We start from the raw sequence: 17,804 nt of genomic DNA, 5'->3' as shown, positions 1-17,804 counted from the left end.
GCAGGTTACGCCAGCTGCAATAACAGACGATCAAGAACTCCGATTGACGATCTGAACGGTCAAGAAGTAGTGCTATGTGTTGTGAACCAGCTGTGAAAATTTCAGAACGATCCAACGGTCGGATCTCTTGCAAGCTGAAATTTTGTCTCGCTGTCCAGAAAAAACCAGCAACTCTTCTCTCAAACCCTCTCTCTCAAAATCTGTTTTTTCTATCTCCTCTCTCTCTCTTTCTCTCTCTGCACGTCCAAAACAAAACCCCAGCCCCTTAACATCAGCTGCCAAAGACTTCTAGAAGAAGTCAACAAGGCCCAAAATATATGGGCCACCCATCAATGGGCTGGACCCTTAACAAAAAGATGTCAAAGCATCTATATATCTATATATAAAGATCCTGATCCATGATCATGTCGGGTATGCTATGTAAGATACTCTTAATAGCATGAGTTTTTTCGAGAAAATCGTGTGGATTTGGTTCACAGTGAACAATATTACACTACATTAAAAGTATTTTGAAACCATTTCAACACAACAATTAATATTAGAATTAATGATTTAGTTGGACAAGTATGAAGATATTCTTATTAATGCCTTTGTCCGTCTATTTGTTTACAACATTTACCCATCGCTTCAAAGACGCATCAGCAATCTTCGGGCAATACTTTGACATGTCGGTGGCACAAAGATACATTGAATTATGGTACATGAGTTACTCAGGTGGAACTGACTGAGGCGTGTGATCAAAGTCTCGTATTGATAATTCATAAGATAAGTTACTTATAAAGTGTTGAATAACTCTTAATTGTGCTAGACATTTTGAGAAAGAGCGGTGACTTGATTACAACTAATAAATAAAGATTGCTCATTGAACCTTTGAGTATACGATAAGAGGGTTACACACGTTCATATTTATATGCGGGAAAATGGATTCCTTAATCAAATAGAAGTACTTAAATTCTCAGAAAGCAGAATGTAACCATTGAGAATCACCAATCACTTGTCCAAACTGCAAATGGTGACTACTGAACACAAGGCCAATCAATTTAAATTCTATTCGTTTTCGAAACCTCATGGCATAACGTTCCAGCTTTTCTGGATTTCTTTCTTTACTTGTTTAGTTTCGACTTTTGCACCCTTGATCCCTATTATTAGGGACAACCTTAATTTGACCAAAATGGATGTTGGTAACGCTGGAGTTGATTTCGTTTCCGGATGTATTTTAATTATCTAGGCTTGCTATGGGTGCATTTTTTGGTTCGTTGGGTTCACGGTATGGGTTTGCATTTTTGATCATGTTTTCAGCCCTAACTGCTTTTTGTTTCGTCTGCTACTGGTTACGTAGCTGTTCGGGTTTTCCTTTGCAACGTTTGTGTCATGTCAATATTGGATGAATATTATGTTTAATAGTAAAAGCAGTGATGTGCTTAAATATTCCCCTTTTTTTGAGGATTTCTTGACAAGCGCTGATGTATATTCTATTTTACTTCTACTTTATTTATACATATATAGTGAGAATGGCAATCATGGAAATTTAAATAAAAATGAAAAATAACAGGGTTAAACAGGCTAGTGAACGGAACAGCTGCTCTTGATGCTGATGGTAAATTTGGTAACGCAAGTCCAAATTACACCCAAGCTAATTTGAAATTTCAGCCATTGAGTCCAAATTATTTGAGGGAAAGTTGACTTGGTTTCATTACATCAGAATTACTTGATTAATTAACTAATTTCATTAGCCTACTTGGGATAAAAGTTCATTCCTACTTGTTATTATAGTTATATTTACCAAATTAAAAAATGCAATTAAGTTATGTATTTTCCATTCACATTTGTATTTAATATTAATACTAATAATTTAGTGTTCTAACTAAAAGATATTGTGTTTGAGTTTCCATCGCCGAGGCTTGAAGATACAAAATAGTGATGTTTGATCTCTTTGATGCAAAATTACAAAATTAGTGGCTACTTTATAAAGTTATGACGTTTAAATTTTGTTTTGAAGGAGAAAACGGTATTTAGACAACTATTGGATATCATTGGAACTTTGTCGCAATGCCCTAGGTTATTCTTTGTTTTAATTTTTTAAAAATGAAAATAATAATAATAAAAAGTTTTAACAGATAAAATTGATCTAATTATTTAATATAACACTAATATGAATAAATACACGTCAGGCTCCCATAGTTGGATAGGTGAGGCAAACGTGAAGAAGTGGGCATGCAAAGAATTGATGATTTATATTTTTTTTAAAAAGTAAAAATAGATAGTATGAAACATATACTCATTGAAATAGTGGAGAACTTTTTGATTTTTTCATGTAAAAATATTAGTACTATATTTTCTTTCTTACCAATACAGTCAAAGTATATGTGAAAAAATTAGTTGTAACATTTTTCGTCGAAAAGTCAATGAGGAATTGTGATTTTTACAAGTGAATGATAGTAATTAGATGGACAAATATTTTGACTATGTGAAAAAGTGAAAAAGTTCGTTCATCACTTGCAACGTTAGTTACCGTCCGTCTATATATATGGACCAGTTTACAACATTTATCCGTCAATACTTACACAGCAAGTTGAATCTCTGACCTGTGCTGTGAATTATGGTAATGAATCGTACGATGAGAGGGAGATTATTAGCTATGTAAACAAAGTCTCACATTGATAGATGAAAAAAAAATTACATATAATAATAAGATGTTGAATATTCGTAAAGGTGTAAGGAATTAGGAGTATTCCTGAACCGTTAATGTCCAACACAACTGATATTACCCCTGAATAGAAAGCTAACAACTTAATTTCAGGATTAGTTATTCACCAAATTATTGCAACAGACTTATTCAACACTTGTATGTCAAAAGGGGTAACGTTTAGATATAGTATACTACTAACTAATAAAATGGTCATTGAACCTTTGGGATATACCATAAGGTGGTTATTCATTCATATTCATATGCGGCGTAATGGATTCCTTATTCATAGAAGTATTTAAAATTATCAAAAAACAGAATGTAACCATTGGGAATCACCAAGTACTTCCCGAAATTGCACATTGTCAACGCTTTGAGCCCTATATAAACATACCATTCTCACAATACTACACATCAATTTTACATTCTCAACACATTTCAAATCAATCTATTTATAAAATTAACCAGTTATTTCCTTAATTGAAGAATGGCTGATGTAGAAGGATCACCGGGGAGTTCTATGCATGGAGTCACCGGAAGAGAACCTGTTCTCGCTTTCTCAGTGGCTTCTCCAATGGTGCCTACGGATACCTCCGCCAAGTTTTCAGTACCGGTGGATACTGAACACAAGGCTAAACAATTCAAGTTTTATTCGTTTTCGAAGCCTCATGGACTTACGTTCCAGCTCTCCTGGATTTCCTTTTTTACTTGTTTCGTTTCGACTTTTGCTGCTGCACCTTTAGTTCCTATTATTAGGGACAACCTTAATTTGACAAAAATGGATGTCGGTAACGCTGGGGTTGCTTCCGTTTCCGGAAGTATTTTATCTAGGCTTACTATGGGTGCGGTTTGTGATTTGTTGGGTCCCAGGTATGGCTGCGCTTTTCTTATCATGTTGTCAGCCCCAACTGTTTTTTGTATGTCCTTTGTTTCATCCGCTGGTGGCTACGTTGCTGTCCGGTTTATGATTGGGTTTTCACTCGCAACGTTTGTGTCGTGTCAGTATTGGATGAGTACTATGTTTAATAGTAAGATCATTGGGCTAGTGAACGGAACGGCTGCTGGATGGGGTAATATGGGTGGAGGTGCAACTCAACTCATTATGCCACTTTTGTATGATATAATTCGAAGGGCGGGTGCAACTCCGTTCACTGCTTGGAGAATTGCATTTTTTATTCCTGGATGGCTTCATGTGGTCATGGGTATTTTAGTGTTGACTCTTGGCCAAGATTTACCTGACGGAAATCGTGGCGCTTTACAGAAGACGGGTACTGTTGCTAAAGATAAATTCGGTAACGTAAGTCCAAATTACACCCCAAGACTTAATAATATTTTTTACTTGTCTGTTTAATATTTTTGATAATTCATCGTCTTTGTTAATTACAGATATTGTGGTATGCTGCTACAAACTACAGGACATGGATCTTTGTTCTTCTCTATGGATACTCCATGGGAGTTGAACTGTCTACTGACAACGTCATTGCTGAGTACTTCTTCGACAGGTTTGATTTAAATTCTTTAATTGTTTGTTATAACATATGAATTAAAAAATTCGAAACTTAGATCTAAATTTATATAAATTTTACAGATTTGATCTAAAGCTTCACACAGCGGGGATCATTGCAGCCACATTTGGTATGGCTAACCTTTTGGCTCGACCATTTGGAGGATTTTCTTCTGATTACGCAGCAAAGAAATTCGGTATGAGAGGGAGACTTTGGGTTTTGTGGATTTTACAAACACTTGGAGGAGTATTCTGTGTACTTTTGGGTCGTTCAAATTCTCTACCACTTGCTGTGACATTTATGATCCTTTTCTCAATCGGAGCTCAAGCTGCTTGTGGTGCAACTTTTGGTATTATTCCATTCATTTCACGACGATCATTAGGAATTATAAGTGGAATGACTGGGGCAGGTGGAAATTTTGGTTCTGGATTGACACAATTGTTGTTTTTCACGAGCTCAAAGTACTCGACTGCGACAGGGTTAACTTACATGGGATTCATGATCATAGGATGCACTCTTCCTGTTACACTTTGTCATTTCCCACAATGGGGAAGCATGTTTCTCCCACCAACAAAAGATCCTGTCAAGGGAACTGAAGAACATTATTATACTTCAGAGTATACAGAGGCAGAGAGGCAAAAAGGGATGCACCAAAACAGCTTGAAATTCGCTGAAAATTGCCGATCGGAGCGTGGTAAGCGTGTTGGTTCCGCACCCACTCCACCAAATTTGACACCAAATCGTGTCTGATCGGATTGAGTTGTTTCAATAAGCAAAATAAGTCCTGATTTTTTTTCTTCTTTCTTTTTTGTTTTTTGTTTTTTTTTAAATGACGTTGCTTGTCGATAAACTGGAATCCACTAAGGTGTATGTGGTTTTAAATTTTACGTATATATATATATTACACATTTTAATGTTTCCCATTGTGTGTTTAAAAGAATATTCTAGGGCCTATAGCCTTTGTTTTACAGAGTTCAGATTCAAAAGTGTATTATAGTTGTAATTAAAACTTTGACTTCTAAGATGGGACATGATTTTATTCCAGTTGGTTTATAAAAGGACGTGAATTGTTTTTCTTCGTCTAGTGGCTAATTTAAATTGATATGAAAGATTCATACCATTTATAGTTTATAATTCGCAGCAATTTGTGCATGGATATGGAAAGTATTAGTTGGCTTAGAGTGGAATCGAGAATTAAGTTTAGTATAATTGACAATTCAACTCATGTTAAATCGTAAAGTATTGAATAACTCAAGTAGGAGTAAACAAATAATGCATTTTAGTGAATTTAAAGTGAATTATGTTTCTCTTTTCCGAGAAAAAAAAGAATCCATAATTAAATTTGAGATCGATAATATTTAACTTGATGTCAAATTTTATTGTATCGACACAAGGACAATCTGTTTTTCCTTGTTTTTTTTTATAAATATTTATACTAACTTTCTAAATTAGTTTTCTACATTTTTTGAAATACTAATAATTAAAGTTATTATTATAATTAAAAATATATTTTATTTAGTACTCCGTTCGTTTAAAAAAGAATGACCTCCTTTCTGTTTTAGTATGTTTAAAAAAGAATGACCTTTTTTTTTTGTAACAACTTTTCAGGTGGCATGTTTAAGGTCACAAGATCAAAATTTTTTTTTGTAAATTTGACCTAACTTTAATTTAAGACCACAAGATTCAAAGTCTTCTTTATACTCTTAAACTCCATGTCAAGTCAAACTAGATCATTCTTTGTGAAACGAAGAGAGTACTATTTTTCTAAAAGAAAGTGCATGAACAAGTGAAAGTAAAAAAAGGATCCTTAATTTTTAAATAGGACACATGACTTCCATCCAAGTGGGTACTTAGAAAATGGAGAGAAAAAATAATGGAGAGGAGTCATGAGTGCTTATTAGTGCCATTGAAGGTTGACCGAAGGTTAGGAGCGTACACATGAATTCATCCCCGCCATTAATCTATAAATTTCCATTTTCCACAATTGTCAAATCGAGATAGGAGCCTAGTCCATAAAAAGGAGGGACAATTTAAGTCATTGTGGGTACAGTTTTAAGTCCCAAGCTGTGGGAAAGTTGAGTTGGCTCATTACATCAGCATTACTTGGTTAATTAACTTGGTTTTATTAGGCTACTTGAGATATAAGAAAAAATATCCATAAGTATTTTTATACTCATTATTTATACCAAATGAAAAGATACAAATAATATGCCTTTCATAGACATACTCAACCAATAATTAAGTGTAATATATTACTAACTTTAAATTTTAACTAATTAAATCCAATTAGTTAATTTGACATAAAAACAAAATATGAAAATTATGTATGTGTCAGGCTTCCCTAGTAGCTAGGTGAGAAATATATCACTTAGTGGACATGCAAAGAATTGGTTTATTTCATTTTTTTAACAAAAAATAAAAAAATAGTAATTTTAATAATAAAAAATTTTTCAAAGGGATGGACATAAATATCGAAAAATTAAAAAAACAGATTGAACCGAATCTATTTTCAATTATTCATATCCAGATCGATCCGCTCGTCAACTAAGTCCTTCTTGGTTTTCCATCCAGACCATCAATTGTTGAGAATTAACACTAGACTATCATTATTTTACCAAACATAAGAATCACAATACCAACCTCCTTAATGAACATATTTCTTAATAATTACTATTGGTTTGGTTTCTATCTTACGTAGGTAACAGTAAATCGTGTAGAATATATATGGGTTGAATTCATTACTACATATCATTAAATTTACACTATTTTTCACTTGTACTTTACCTATAAAATAGAAATACTACTAATATTTTCGTACATGTTAATGCAATCCAAACTTGTCAATAATATTTAGCTCCCAACCACTCAAAGCCATTCATTTAACTGAATTCAGTATTTTAGACACAGTTGCACATTATATATAGATATATGTGGTCTGCAAAGAATACTAGTAATATATATCCTAAGCAGAAAAGATTAAGTGGTAAAAACTTTAACTTGAGTCCCTTAAATTTTATTTGTCTAATTTTTTTTATTAGTCATTTTCTGATAAACCAAGAATGGATAAATTTCTTTTATCTATAATACCCTCAATTAATTTACATTAAAATTAATTTTTTTAAAAATGCAGTAAGTAAAAATATTTGAAATTCTATCAATTAAGGTAAAATGATAAATTTACTATAACAATCAAGATTTTCTTAATAGGTGAGTCGATTCAAAATTTTATTAGTAAAAAGAGATAAAAGGGAGATATATGCCTTTATTGTTTCTCCTTTCAACCACTTTTCGTAGCATTAATCTCTCAATAAACTGAATGAATATATATAACTCTAAATTTTAACCACTTGATATCTCACACATAAAAATTCTAATCTTGCAAGTTGAAAAAAAAGAGAAAAGTTGAGAGACATAATTGTTCAGCTAGAGAGACTAGAAGAATAATAAATTGTAAGCATTTACTTTCATCTAAATCTTATAGCAACAAAATTCTCATAATAACAATAATAACAATAATATAAAAGACATAAGTTTACCCAATAGCTGGTGCATCAATTAAGGTAGCAGCGGCTTTATGTATCCGACGTCTTCATAAAATTGGTGAAAGGTACGTTAGTAAGAACATTAAATCCGTAAGGTGGTTGAGTTGTGTAACATGTGGTATCCAATAAAGTTGGTTAGAGTTCGATTTACCTTATCAATCTTCAATATTTTTTTTAGTCGAGCTCGTCGCATTATGTTTACCTAATACAGTTTACATTTCTCGTGTAATAATTTGTGAGCTATTACGTAAGAGTGATCGAAACACACGTAGGTAACATTCAAATCAGATTGTAGTTGTAATAGTAATGGAAAACACATGAACGTGACAGATCATTAGATATGGTCAATCTATCGCAATTTAATTTTAAAAATCATATTTCTAACTCCATAAATTAAAAATAGATTGTAGCAATCATGAATAATGTCTAATGAAGAAATTCGAAATTTAATTTGAAAACCATAATTCTAACTCCATAAATTAAAAATAGATCGTAGGGCGAACCATCGGTCCCAAATATATATACTTCATTTAATATATATACTCTTTTAATGAAAAAATGAATAAGGTGCGTCGAAATATTAAATGATAGAAGTGAAGCAACAACGAAGACGTAGTAAAGATTCATAGAGAGAAAGTAAAAATGTATTAATGAGAGAAATTAAGGAAGAGAGAAGTTCATCATTTTATAGTAATTAATGACCAACAATCACGGGCCACCATATAAAATAAGGGCCTAGTCCTGCTAATACGAGATACTTTGTACACCAGACACTGTTATTATGATATTAGACTTTTATAGGGGCCTAAGTCCTGCTAACACGAGATACTTTATACACCAGACACTGTTATTATGATATTAAATTTTAGATGAAAAATTATGTGTTAGGAGTAAACAAAATTTATACTTTTTGGTTGCATGGTTTGTACTGTCTGTACTCTGCTTGCAATGAGCTGTGTACAAATCTTTATATCTGCCGCCTCTACTCCTCACGAGCCTATTTATAGTTTCACTTGTTATAAACCACACATTATAGTTTTACAGGAACTCCACACTTCTTTAAAAATGACAAATGCAGCTTCCGATAAAAATATTTTCCTTATACTATATGTTTTTTGCCTTGTTTTGCTATCATTTTTAATAAATGAAGCTGTGGGAGTCCGTCAGCTATCTGAAGAATACATGATAATGAAACCCGAGTTGACGAATCGTCATAATAGACGTCCTGTTTTTCATGGGAAGGAAATCAAGAATTGCTTACCAAAAGGGTTCAGACATGCATCTGGTCCAAGCAGATTTGTGAACAATCATATACTTGGTGAACTTGGAATTGGATGTTCACAAGATAAGCATTTCAAGCAACCTTAATTAACTAGCCCAGCAATGTAACTGATGAACTAATTTATACGAATAAGCGGTATTATTCTTTTTATCTAATATAATAATTCATGTTATGTTTTATTAAATTGACTATAGTGGACTTGAATTTATACTTCTGTATTTTACGTTACTGCATATTTTGCTACTTATTAAGAAAGAAAGACGAAAATTTGCATTATGCAACTTTCTTTGAGTGTTTGTTATAGTAGGTTAACTTGCATGTACAAGTCTTAAACAGAGTAAATTGTGAATTTCTTTTCTAAGGTCTCCTTTGTTACTAACATTAGACTTGGTAGAAACATGTTGACAGATTATTATTTGTCATGTAGATTTCATTTGGAGTTGAAACATTACAAGAATAATCTTCCGTAATTTGGCAGAAAGAGGGTGGAGTCTATACCGGGATATTATTTCAGACATTTTCAACTCAATATTCTGCATGCATTTTTTGTAAGGTTAGTAGGTGTAGAGATCACACATAACTAAGTTTACATAATTTGTTCTCAAACACACACCAAGTTATTTCAGCAAAACTACCACTGCAATAGGACTAACCAAGGGAGCATTGAATTATATGCTCGTTTACAGAAACTGTAGCAATTTCAAGTGAATTAGCACCTATTATACAAAGGCAAATTAGAGCCTGGTAACAAGAAAGCGATGCATCAAAAGGGGAAAGGTGAAGAGAATAAATTACCAAGGTCCACTATATTAGCAAAGCTATTGAGGTTTCTTTAAAATGTCACAGAACACCTCAAGATAACAACATTAAAGAGCGAGCAAAATAAACCAACAGTTGGACGAGTAGCATTACAGCTTCCAGAAACAAAGAAGTAAATTGTTTAGGAAACTCTATATAGCTAGCAACAACGGAAAAGAAAGATGTCGCAGCAAAATAACAGGATAGTCCATAACTTTAGCTATACAGGTCATCATCATCGGCTCCAGCATTAGAAGTTGTGAAGGGATCAGATGCAGCAGCTCCACCACTGGTCTCAGAAAACCGAAATTCCGTTCCAAAACCTCGAGATTGCTGTAAGGTCTGAGCAAATGCCTGGTATTTACGAATATCGGCATCACTCACACTTCGTCGTGCATACTTCATGGACTCCTCAAAATGAGCAGGCTTGATCTCTGATATCTCATCATCAGCATCCTCATCCATAGAATCAGGATTCTCTGCTCGCCTCTTTTCCTTTTCTATATCCTGTAATTAGAACGCCATTTGACAAGTATTAGGATGTTAATTACGCCCACTTAACTTAATTTTTTTAAAAAAAAGGTTAGCAACCCTTGCAAACATTGACATAAGAGACCAGCTAACAAAAGTTAACATGGAGTTTAAAGCAAGAGTACACAGCACATAGCTGTTTTGCAAGAAACAGAGAGGAGATAAACACTTGAATTCAGATATTTATTTTGGCAACCATCAAATTGAAGACGACAAAAACCATTAACAAAGTACCGAAGAGCACCATTATTTCAATATTTCAGCACAGATGATGACACAAAACAACCTAAAACCTGTTCAATATAAGCATCAGCAGTGGCAAATCCATCTTAGCAGCAGCATGTGCTGGCGCATACGCATACACAAAGACACAGTATGAATATATTTTTTATATTACTTTATACCAAGTCCACACTCACTGCAACAAGGTGGAGTGGTACTTCCACCCACTAGTTTACCTCATTATCAGTAGATGTACAACAGTAAACAACATGGATAAAAAGCTGTAAGAACAAAGATAGATGATGTGACCTCAAAAACTAAAAAGAGCAAAACCAAAGTTGAAAAATTAAAAACAGGACTTACTTTCTCAATATTCTCCCTTATGGCATATTTGCAGGCCCGTTGACAGATCTCCGTGATATCGGCTCCACTAAATCCCTGAGTATATTTGGCAAGAGCTCTCAAATCAATATCTTTTGATAGGGGAGATTTTCTAAGACATGCCTTGAAAATCTGATGGCGCGAGTCTTCGTCTGGCAGTGGGATATAAATTAACTGGTCAAGTCGACCGGGTCGCAGAAGTGCAGGGTCAATAATATCAGGCCTGTTTGTGGCCCCAATAATAAAAACAGTTTTCTTTGCATTCATGCCATCCATTTCAGTCAGAAGTTGGTTGAGAACCCGATCAGCTGCTCCACCAGCATCACCACTACTGCTTCCCCTCTACAAAATAAATCAAGCAACATTCTTCGTAAGCAGAGATACACGGATAACTACTTTTTTTCCTGTTCCCCTCCTTTTTACAGATTTATCGAATTGATTGCCAGGTTGGGATATATGTGCTGTCTAAGTCCACATAATCCGCCAAAGGTTCCTGTGTTTGCTTACAACAAACAATTTGGGGTAAACTTGAAAACTATCTTACCTGAGTGGCAATAGAGTCAAGCTCATCAAAGAAGAGGACACAGGGTGCGGATTGTCTAGCCTTGTCAAAAATTTCACGGACATTGGCCTCACTCTCTCCAAACCACATGGTAAGCAGCTCAGGTCCTTTGACACTAATGAAATTGGCTTGACACTCATTTGCAATTGCCTTGGCAAGAAGAGTTTTCCCACATCCCGGAGGACCATAGAAAAGAACACCTTTTGAAGGTGACATACCAAATTTCTCGAACTTCTCTGGATGCTCCACAGGGTATTGAACAGTCTACATAATGTGAAACAAGAACAATGATGAAACCCTCCTAAGACAGAACTTAGTGGCGTATATAATGCATCAAGACCAAATTATTGAATTCAATTACCTCTTGAAGCTCTCTTTTGACATTTTCAAGGCCTCCAATGTCTTCCCATGAGACATTAGGCACTTCAACAACCTGTGCATAATTTTCACGAAAGAACCCGATAAATTTGTGAACTTAAAAAACATAACTCATCTATCCCATCCATAAAACCATACAGACAAAATGACAGGAAAATCATAAGCAACTAGAACATGGCACATGATCAGGTAGCAAGCTACATACATAACTGGGTCGTAATAGGATACTTACTGTTTCACGCAATGCAGATGGATTGCTTGTTCCTAGAGCAGTTTGGAAGTGCTCATTTGTGACAGCCATTGAATTCAGTATTTCAGCATCAATGGAATCATCTTCCAGATCAATGACATCCATTTTCTCTCTAATGCACTGAAGTGCAGCTTCAGTGCAAAGAGCAGCAAGATCTGCACCGACATAACCGTGTGTATCTTTTGATATTCTTTCCAAATCAACCTGCATAATCAAATACTCACCATTATGTAACAAAGACAAATTTGGTCCGAAAAAGAAGAAGGAAATTCAATAAGTTGACTTACTTCTTCTGCAAGCTTCATATTCTTGGTATGAATACGAAGAACTTCAAGACGTCCAACTTCATCAGGAACACCAATGTCAATTTCCCGATCAAACCTACCAAACCTTCTGAGAGCGGGATCAATGCTATTAGGACGATTGGTAGCTCCCATAACTATGACATGAGCACGAGATTTCAGTCCATCCATCAGAGTCAGGAGCTGTGAAACAATCCTTCTCTCAACTTCACCATGTGTCTTCTCTCGCTTGGGAGCAATTGAATCAATCTCATCAATGAATATAATAGATGGAGCATTTTTCTCTGCCTCTTCGAATGCCTTCCTGAGATTGCTTTCACTCTCACCAGCCAATTTGGACATGATTTCTGGTCCATTAATGCAAAAGAAAAATGCACCTGTTTCGTTAGCCACTGCTCTGGCTATCAGGGTCTTCCCAGAACCAGGGGGTCCATAAAGTAAAATCCCCTTTGGTGGTTTCACACCAATGGATTTGAAAAGTTGAGGATGCCTCAATGGTAGTTCCACCAGTTCACGAATTTGAGCCATCTGTTTTCTCACACCACCAACATCATCATAGCCAACTTCGTCCAGTCTCTCCTCATCCTCCCTTTTAACAGGCTCCCCCTCACAAAAGATTTCAGTGTCTGGGGCAACAACACAATACTCCCCTGGGTCAGTCTCAATGACTTTGAATTCCACACTTCTCATCCCCCCTCTAACAAGAAAATTGTCTCCTTTCCTCAAAGGACGATATGCTTCCAAAAAGTACGCTGCAAAAGGAATATGCTTAAAATTAAGGCCAAAACAGACTGCGCTTACAGATAATGCAGAATTGCAGATACAAATTCACTAACATAGAAGACAACCTTCGCCCTTTAATTTTCACTGCCAATTGCCAATCAAAGAGTATAATGTACAAAATAAGGGAAAGACCATGAATTGGAGATATTTTAATAAATACTGGAACCCAAAACAGATGCACAATAAAGAGGGCAAACAACTGCTGCAACTCCACATTCTCCCAAAAAAACCCAGAATTCTCCTGGACTATCATCTCAAAGATTGTACTATCACCAGAAGGAACAAGACAGAAATTATAGTTCTATCAGATAACAAACTTAAAATGGCACTGTGGCCCATCAATAACGAGTTCCCCAAGTGCAACAATATACCCAGAATAATCAAGTTATTTGATGGGAAAATCAAATTAATGATATTCACTTGTCCAAAACCAGTTGAATTACATTGCGCGCAAATTATATAACTTAAAGTCCGCACTAACAGATGGTGTGTCCTTTTGACAGTACCACTGGAAGAACAATAATCTTCTAGAGCTATTAGGTTTTGAATATACTTACTGTGAAGCAAGGATACCAAATTCAGTTGATAGCATTATGGTGCCAGATACTAATTAGGCACCTGGCTTGTCTCCTTAATTTTGGGTGCTCAGAATTTAAATCTAATCACAGGAACAAAAACTAAAACCAGACAAAAGAGTAAGATGCATTGTTTGTGATCGTGAAAATCAAATCCATGATATTGACAGTCTTTTTTCATCATCACTACTACCCTGTCCCTATAACCCACCCTTATTAATTTTTAGATTTTATGAGAAGTTCAATGGATTGGAAATTCCTATACCACAACAGTGCAGAGAATAAAGCCTTAAACTGCCAAACCTAAAATCATGCTTGAGCTATTCAATTGAAAGAAATTGCATGTGTCAGTACACTTACGTTTCAGGAACGCATCAAACAAATCCCCGGTGAGACCTTCTATTGTATCATCTATAGGAAGTATGTGGACACGCTTCCCATACTTAACATCTGGGCATTGGTGCACAGACACAACATCTCCAAGACGGACCCTCAAATTTGAACGGACAACCTTGTTCATCCTAATCTTTGGCTCATCACATGTTTCATCAGCAAGAGCAATGACAACTGTATCCTTCCTTTTCTTTCCCTGGATTAAATTGCAGCATAAAACTATTGAGTCAATTGGATAAACAGGCAGACAAACATGCAAACAGATTCAGAAAGGTAACCTCATTTAAATAGTTGTTAAAATTAATTCACACACCATGAGAAAATTACAACATTGTTTCTAGAAGCAGAAAAGCACACTAAGAAAAATGCAACAAGCTCAGTGGGCCCCTGGGGGTTGAAGTGAAAAGTAACAAGTAAAGCACATTCTTTCATTAAAGTGAAGCACTCGATTTTCTGATTAAATTAAAAGTAGCACGCGCAAAGCCGCCGACACACACTTGTATGAATACAGTAAGTTATAATCAAATTTCAATTAGCATGCTTTCTTTAAAGTAAAGCGCACATTTTCTGAATAAATTAAAAGTAGCACGCAGCAAAGCCGCCGACACACACTTGTATGAATGCTAGGGGCGGCTCAACATATTCGAGACCTAAAACGAAATTCTAATTAGAGGCCCAAAAAATTTAAATAAATTTTATCTTTATTTTTTTTTTTCTAAAATTTTACATGTAAATTATTGTATCATATCTTTTTTATAAATGATTTTACAAATAATTTTTTTAATTATTATTTTTAAGCAAGATTTTACAACATTAAAAAACATCATTATTGAGACAAGTATTATATGAATCGATAATGTAGTTATGTAAGTAATAAGTTGATAAATTTTAACTAAAGACAAAAGTTAGAATCATATAATCTGATTCAAAAAATTGATAACTAGGTATACCCTACTTTAATATGAAAAGTTACCCTACTTTAATATGAAAAGTTACGAAGAAATAAAAGAACATTTCTAATTTACTCTAACTATCAAAGATTTGAAGAAATAGAGTGCAAAAGGAATTAAAAAGGATAAATAATGTGAGTGTTACCGAAGAAAATATAATATTATATATGTATATACTTATATTATAATTATTTTTTTCATGAAAAAGTTAAACATAATTTTTTATTTATAAATATTTGAGGGCCCCAAAGGCATTGGCCTAAAAGTTTTTAGGCAAGAGCCGGCACTGATGAATGCAGTAACTATAATCAAATTTCAATTGAAGCAACTAATTAAAACATCCAACATACAATAGTTCACAATATTAATTTAACTCCTTATTACTGAGATTCAAAGAACCAACTGTTTCTCATTGGAATCATATTGTGTGTCTTTGATTGAGCACAGGCTTATTTAAAGTGAGATCTAACTAAGCTATATCTCATGACTTCAAAGGACGGTATTGTTAAACTGGTATTTATCTACTATGATTCTGAAAATCTTCTCTTTTATGTAGAGAGTAAATTCATTAATATGATTCAGAACGTCTTTTCCATGATTATGTAATATAGCCAATTACCAATTGACATATAGAAACTATTGGCATCTGCTCATCAAGGATCAACATAGTATAATTCAATGACACATCATAAGCTATGAACACAGATAATCCACACCACTGACTAGAACAAACGTGAATAATTTTTCATTACAGACTCTTTCCTGACGGATCATCTTAGTTATTGATCTCACCTGAAGCATAAAACCAAGTTCACAAGAATACCTCTACAGCTTGTAACCATCTATAAAATAATAAGTTGCTTTACAGTTTAAACAAGTATATGTCACAGCTATAACCCATAAAATTGTCGGTCCCAGCATCAAACAAGCAGAACAAACACCCACTGTCACCTCAAAACGTAGAAACACTAATATCCTATGTCTCAAATCTATTGGCAAGTATAAAACTAGTCAATCCACCAGATTCACCTAAGCGGCGAAAAAAAATCAACTACTAGCAAAGTAATCTTCACTGTAAACCTTAGGCAATCAGATTATCCACATAGAAACCCTAAAAACACGAGATTTAGGCGAAAACCCCAAAAAATAGGATAATTGGAAAACCTTGATGAGAATTGTATCTCCACGGAAGAGCTGTAGCTTCTCCATAGTAGCAGGGTGCAGTGCAACAACAGAGTTATCATCGTTGACCGCCTCATCAACAACAAGCCGATTAGGAGACTTCTTCCTCTCCAAAATCGCGGTAGAGAAATCCTTCTTCGCACCTTTTCTGAAAACAAAAACAAAAAAAGTAAGAATCAGTAATCACAATACAATACGAATCTCAGAACTTTCTAGAAACGATTTCGAGAGTCGAAACAACTGCAGTAGATCAACCGATCGATAAGAGAGAGAACTTACGAGTCAGATGACTCGGCCTGGTTAGTCATCTTCGGAGATCTAGATTAGGGTAGAGCAGCCGAGAGAAACTGGAGTTTTGCTGAAGAAGAGAACAATGAGTGCAAGAAAGGGATATGGAAGAAGTGAATTATCAATTTATTAAACCGAGAAAAATAAAACACGATAAATTAAATACGACTGCCGTCTATCTGTATTTTCCTGCTTTTGGACGATTTATAGGTGTATTCCGTATTTCGGTGGGTTAAAAAAAAGTATTCCAAATTTGGTTTTTCAAGTAAACAAATAAAATCAGATCAAAACATACGTTATGAACCCACTATTTCGATATTTTATTTGAAATTTAATATTTATAAAACTTGTGATCAGATATTATTGATAATTCTAAAAAAAAAAAAATTTTAATTTAATTATATTTTTTAAAATAAAAGATATATCATATACGACATGTCTATTAATTAAGATAGGTAAAGCCCATGAACAGATCAAGCAAAGAGCATAGGCATTCATAAATTTCATTCGAAGGAAAATTATATTATTTATACATAATTAAAAAAAGTATATATATATATGTTAAATTCGTTTATTGTTTTAATACGTTTTTTCATATTTTTAACTTAAAAGCACATAAAAGAATATCTGTCAGAGAATTAAATCATTAGATTAGTCGAATGCAACTTCTTGATCGTTACTCGTTAAACTTCTATATTATTGTAATGCTATCTTCTATATTAAAAATTCATACAAATAAAATTTATAAAATTCGACCTTCGTCAAAGTATAGTAATTACTTAAAAGGAAGTGATTACAGAACATTAACTAGTATTTTTTCTAAAAGTGGGTGAAAGAAAGGTCTAAGTTATTTGCCTAATCCTTACATTGCTATGTCTGCCCATCACAGACCCATGAAATCTTATGAATATGAACAAAAAATCCAGATTTTTTAAACTTAGATAAACATGACAATTAGTTAATAACACTTATTATAATATAAAATATACAAATAGATATGTAATTCTCCTTGATGTAGTGTAGTAGATGATAATATTTATTTTTTAATCAAAAATTTCAAATTCAAACTCTAAATATAAAAAATCTCTGATGGAAAGTAAGAACCGCATCCCTCTAAATGAGATTTTAAACGGCATAAAGCCATAATAATCAAAATACAATATAAATATTAAACACCAAATATCGAATAAAAAA

At 34.0% G+C, this 17,804-nt stretch overlaps 3 protein-coding genes across 3 annotated transcripts in view; 2 read left to right on the top strand and 1 right to left on the bottom strand.

Annotated features, from left to right (window-relative positions):
- LOC107022489 (high affinity nitrate transporter 2.4-like) overlaps nt 1-1,683 on the top strand; it is a 5,523-nt gene extending 3,840 nt beyond the window's left edge. The window contains exon 2 of the mRNA XM_027917970.1: nt 1,553-1,683. Within this exon, the coding sequence (XP_027773771.1) occupies nt 1,553-1,683 (131 nt within the window). The remainder of the gene's footprint in view (nt 1-1,552) is intronic.
- Nucleotides 1,684-3,115: 1,432 nt separating this feature from the next.
- LOC107022603 (high affinity nitrate transporter 2.4-like) lies at nt 3,116-5,159 on the top strand. Its single transcript, XM_015223200.1, has 3 exons — nt 3,116-3,983; nt 4,073-4,188; nt 4,275-5,159. The coding sequence occupies exons 1-3, from the start codon at nt 3,174-3,176 to the stop codon at nt 4,939-4,941; spliced, it is 1,593 nt and encodes a 530-aa protein (XP_015078686.1). The 5' UTR covers nt 3,116-3,173; the 3' UTR covers nt 4,942-5,159.
- A 4,634-nt stretch (nt 5,160-9,793) lies between these two features.
- Nucleotides 9,794-16,762, bottom strand: LOC107023086 (cell division cycle protein 48 homolog). The gene is made up of 9 exons (XM_015223633.2): nt 16,602-16,762; nt 16,305-16,470; nt 14,158-14,386; nt 12,425-13,191; nt 12,120-12,341; nt 11,871-11,942; nt 11,492-11,773; nt 10,930-11,289; nt 9,794-10,320 (listed from the first exon to the last, which is right to left on the bottom strand). Exons 1-9 carry the CDS (start codon nt 16,628-16,630, stop codon nt 10,030-10,032), a joined length of 2,418 nt encoding a protein of 805 aa, XP_015079119.1. The 5' UTR covers nt 16,631-16,762; the 3' UTR covers nt 9,794-10,029.
- Nucleotides 16,763-17,804: the final 1,042 nt, after the last annotated feature.

Source organism: Solanum pennellii, chromosome 6 (genome assembly GCF_001406875.1).
Source record: "Solanum pennellii chromosome 6, SPENNV200".
Lineage (NCBI taxonomy): Eukaryota > Viridiplantae > Streptophyta > Magnoliopsida > Solanales > Solanaceae > Solanum > Solanum pennellii.
The sequence above is the reverse complement of the archived record's forward strand: the minus strand, read 5'-3'. Positions and strand labels throughout refer to the sequence as shown.

Bases quoted from the DNA above. Each gene is read 5' to 3' on its own strand.
- LOC107023086 (XM_015223633.2), bottom strand. From the start codon at position 16,630: ATGACTAACCAGGCCGAGTCATCTGACTC. The intron at 14,387-16,304 runs GTTTTCCAATTA...AATTTAATCCAG, and splicing joins GAGATACAATTCTCATCAAG to GGAAAGAAAAGGAAGGATAC. The intron at 12,342-12,424 runs GTAAGTCAACTT...TTGATTATGCAG, and splicing joins ATATGAAGCTTGCAGAAGAA to GTTGATTTGGAAAGAATATC.
- LOC107022603 (XM_015223200.1), top strand. From the start codon at position 3,174: ATGGCTGATGTAGAAGGATCACCGGGGAGTTCTATGCATGGAGTCACC. The intron at 3,984-4,072 runs GTAAGTCCAAAT...TGTTAATTACAG, and splicing joins CTAAAGATAAATTCGGTAAC to ATATTGTGGTATGCTGCTAC. The intron at 4,189-4,274 runs GTTTGATTTAAA...TAAATTTTACAG, and splicing joins GCTGAGTACTTCTTCGACAG to ATTTGATCTAAAGCTTCACA.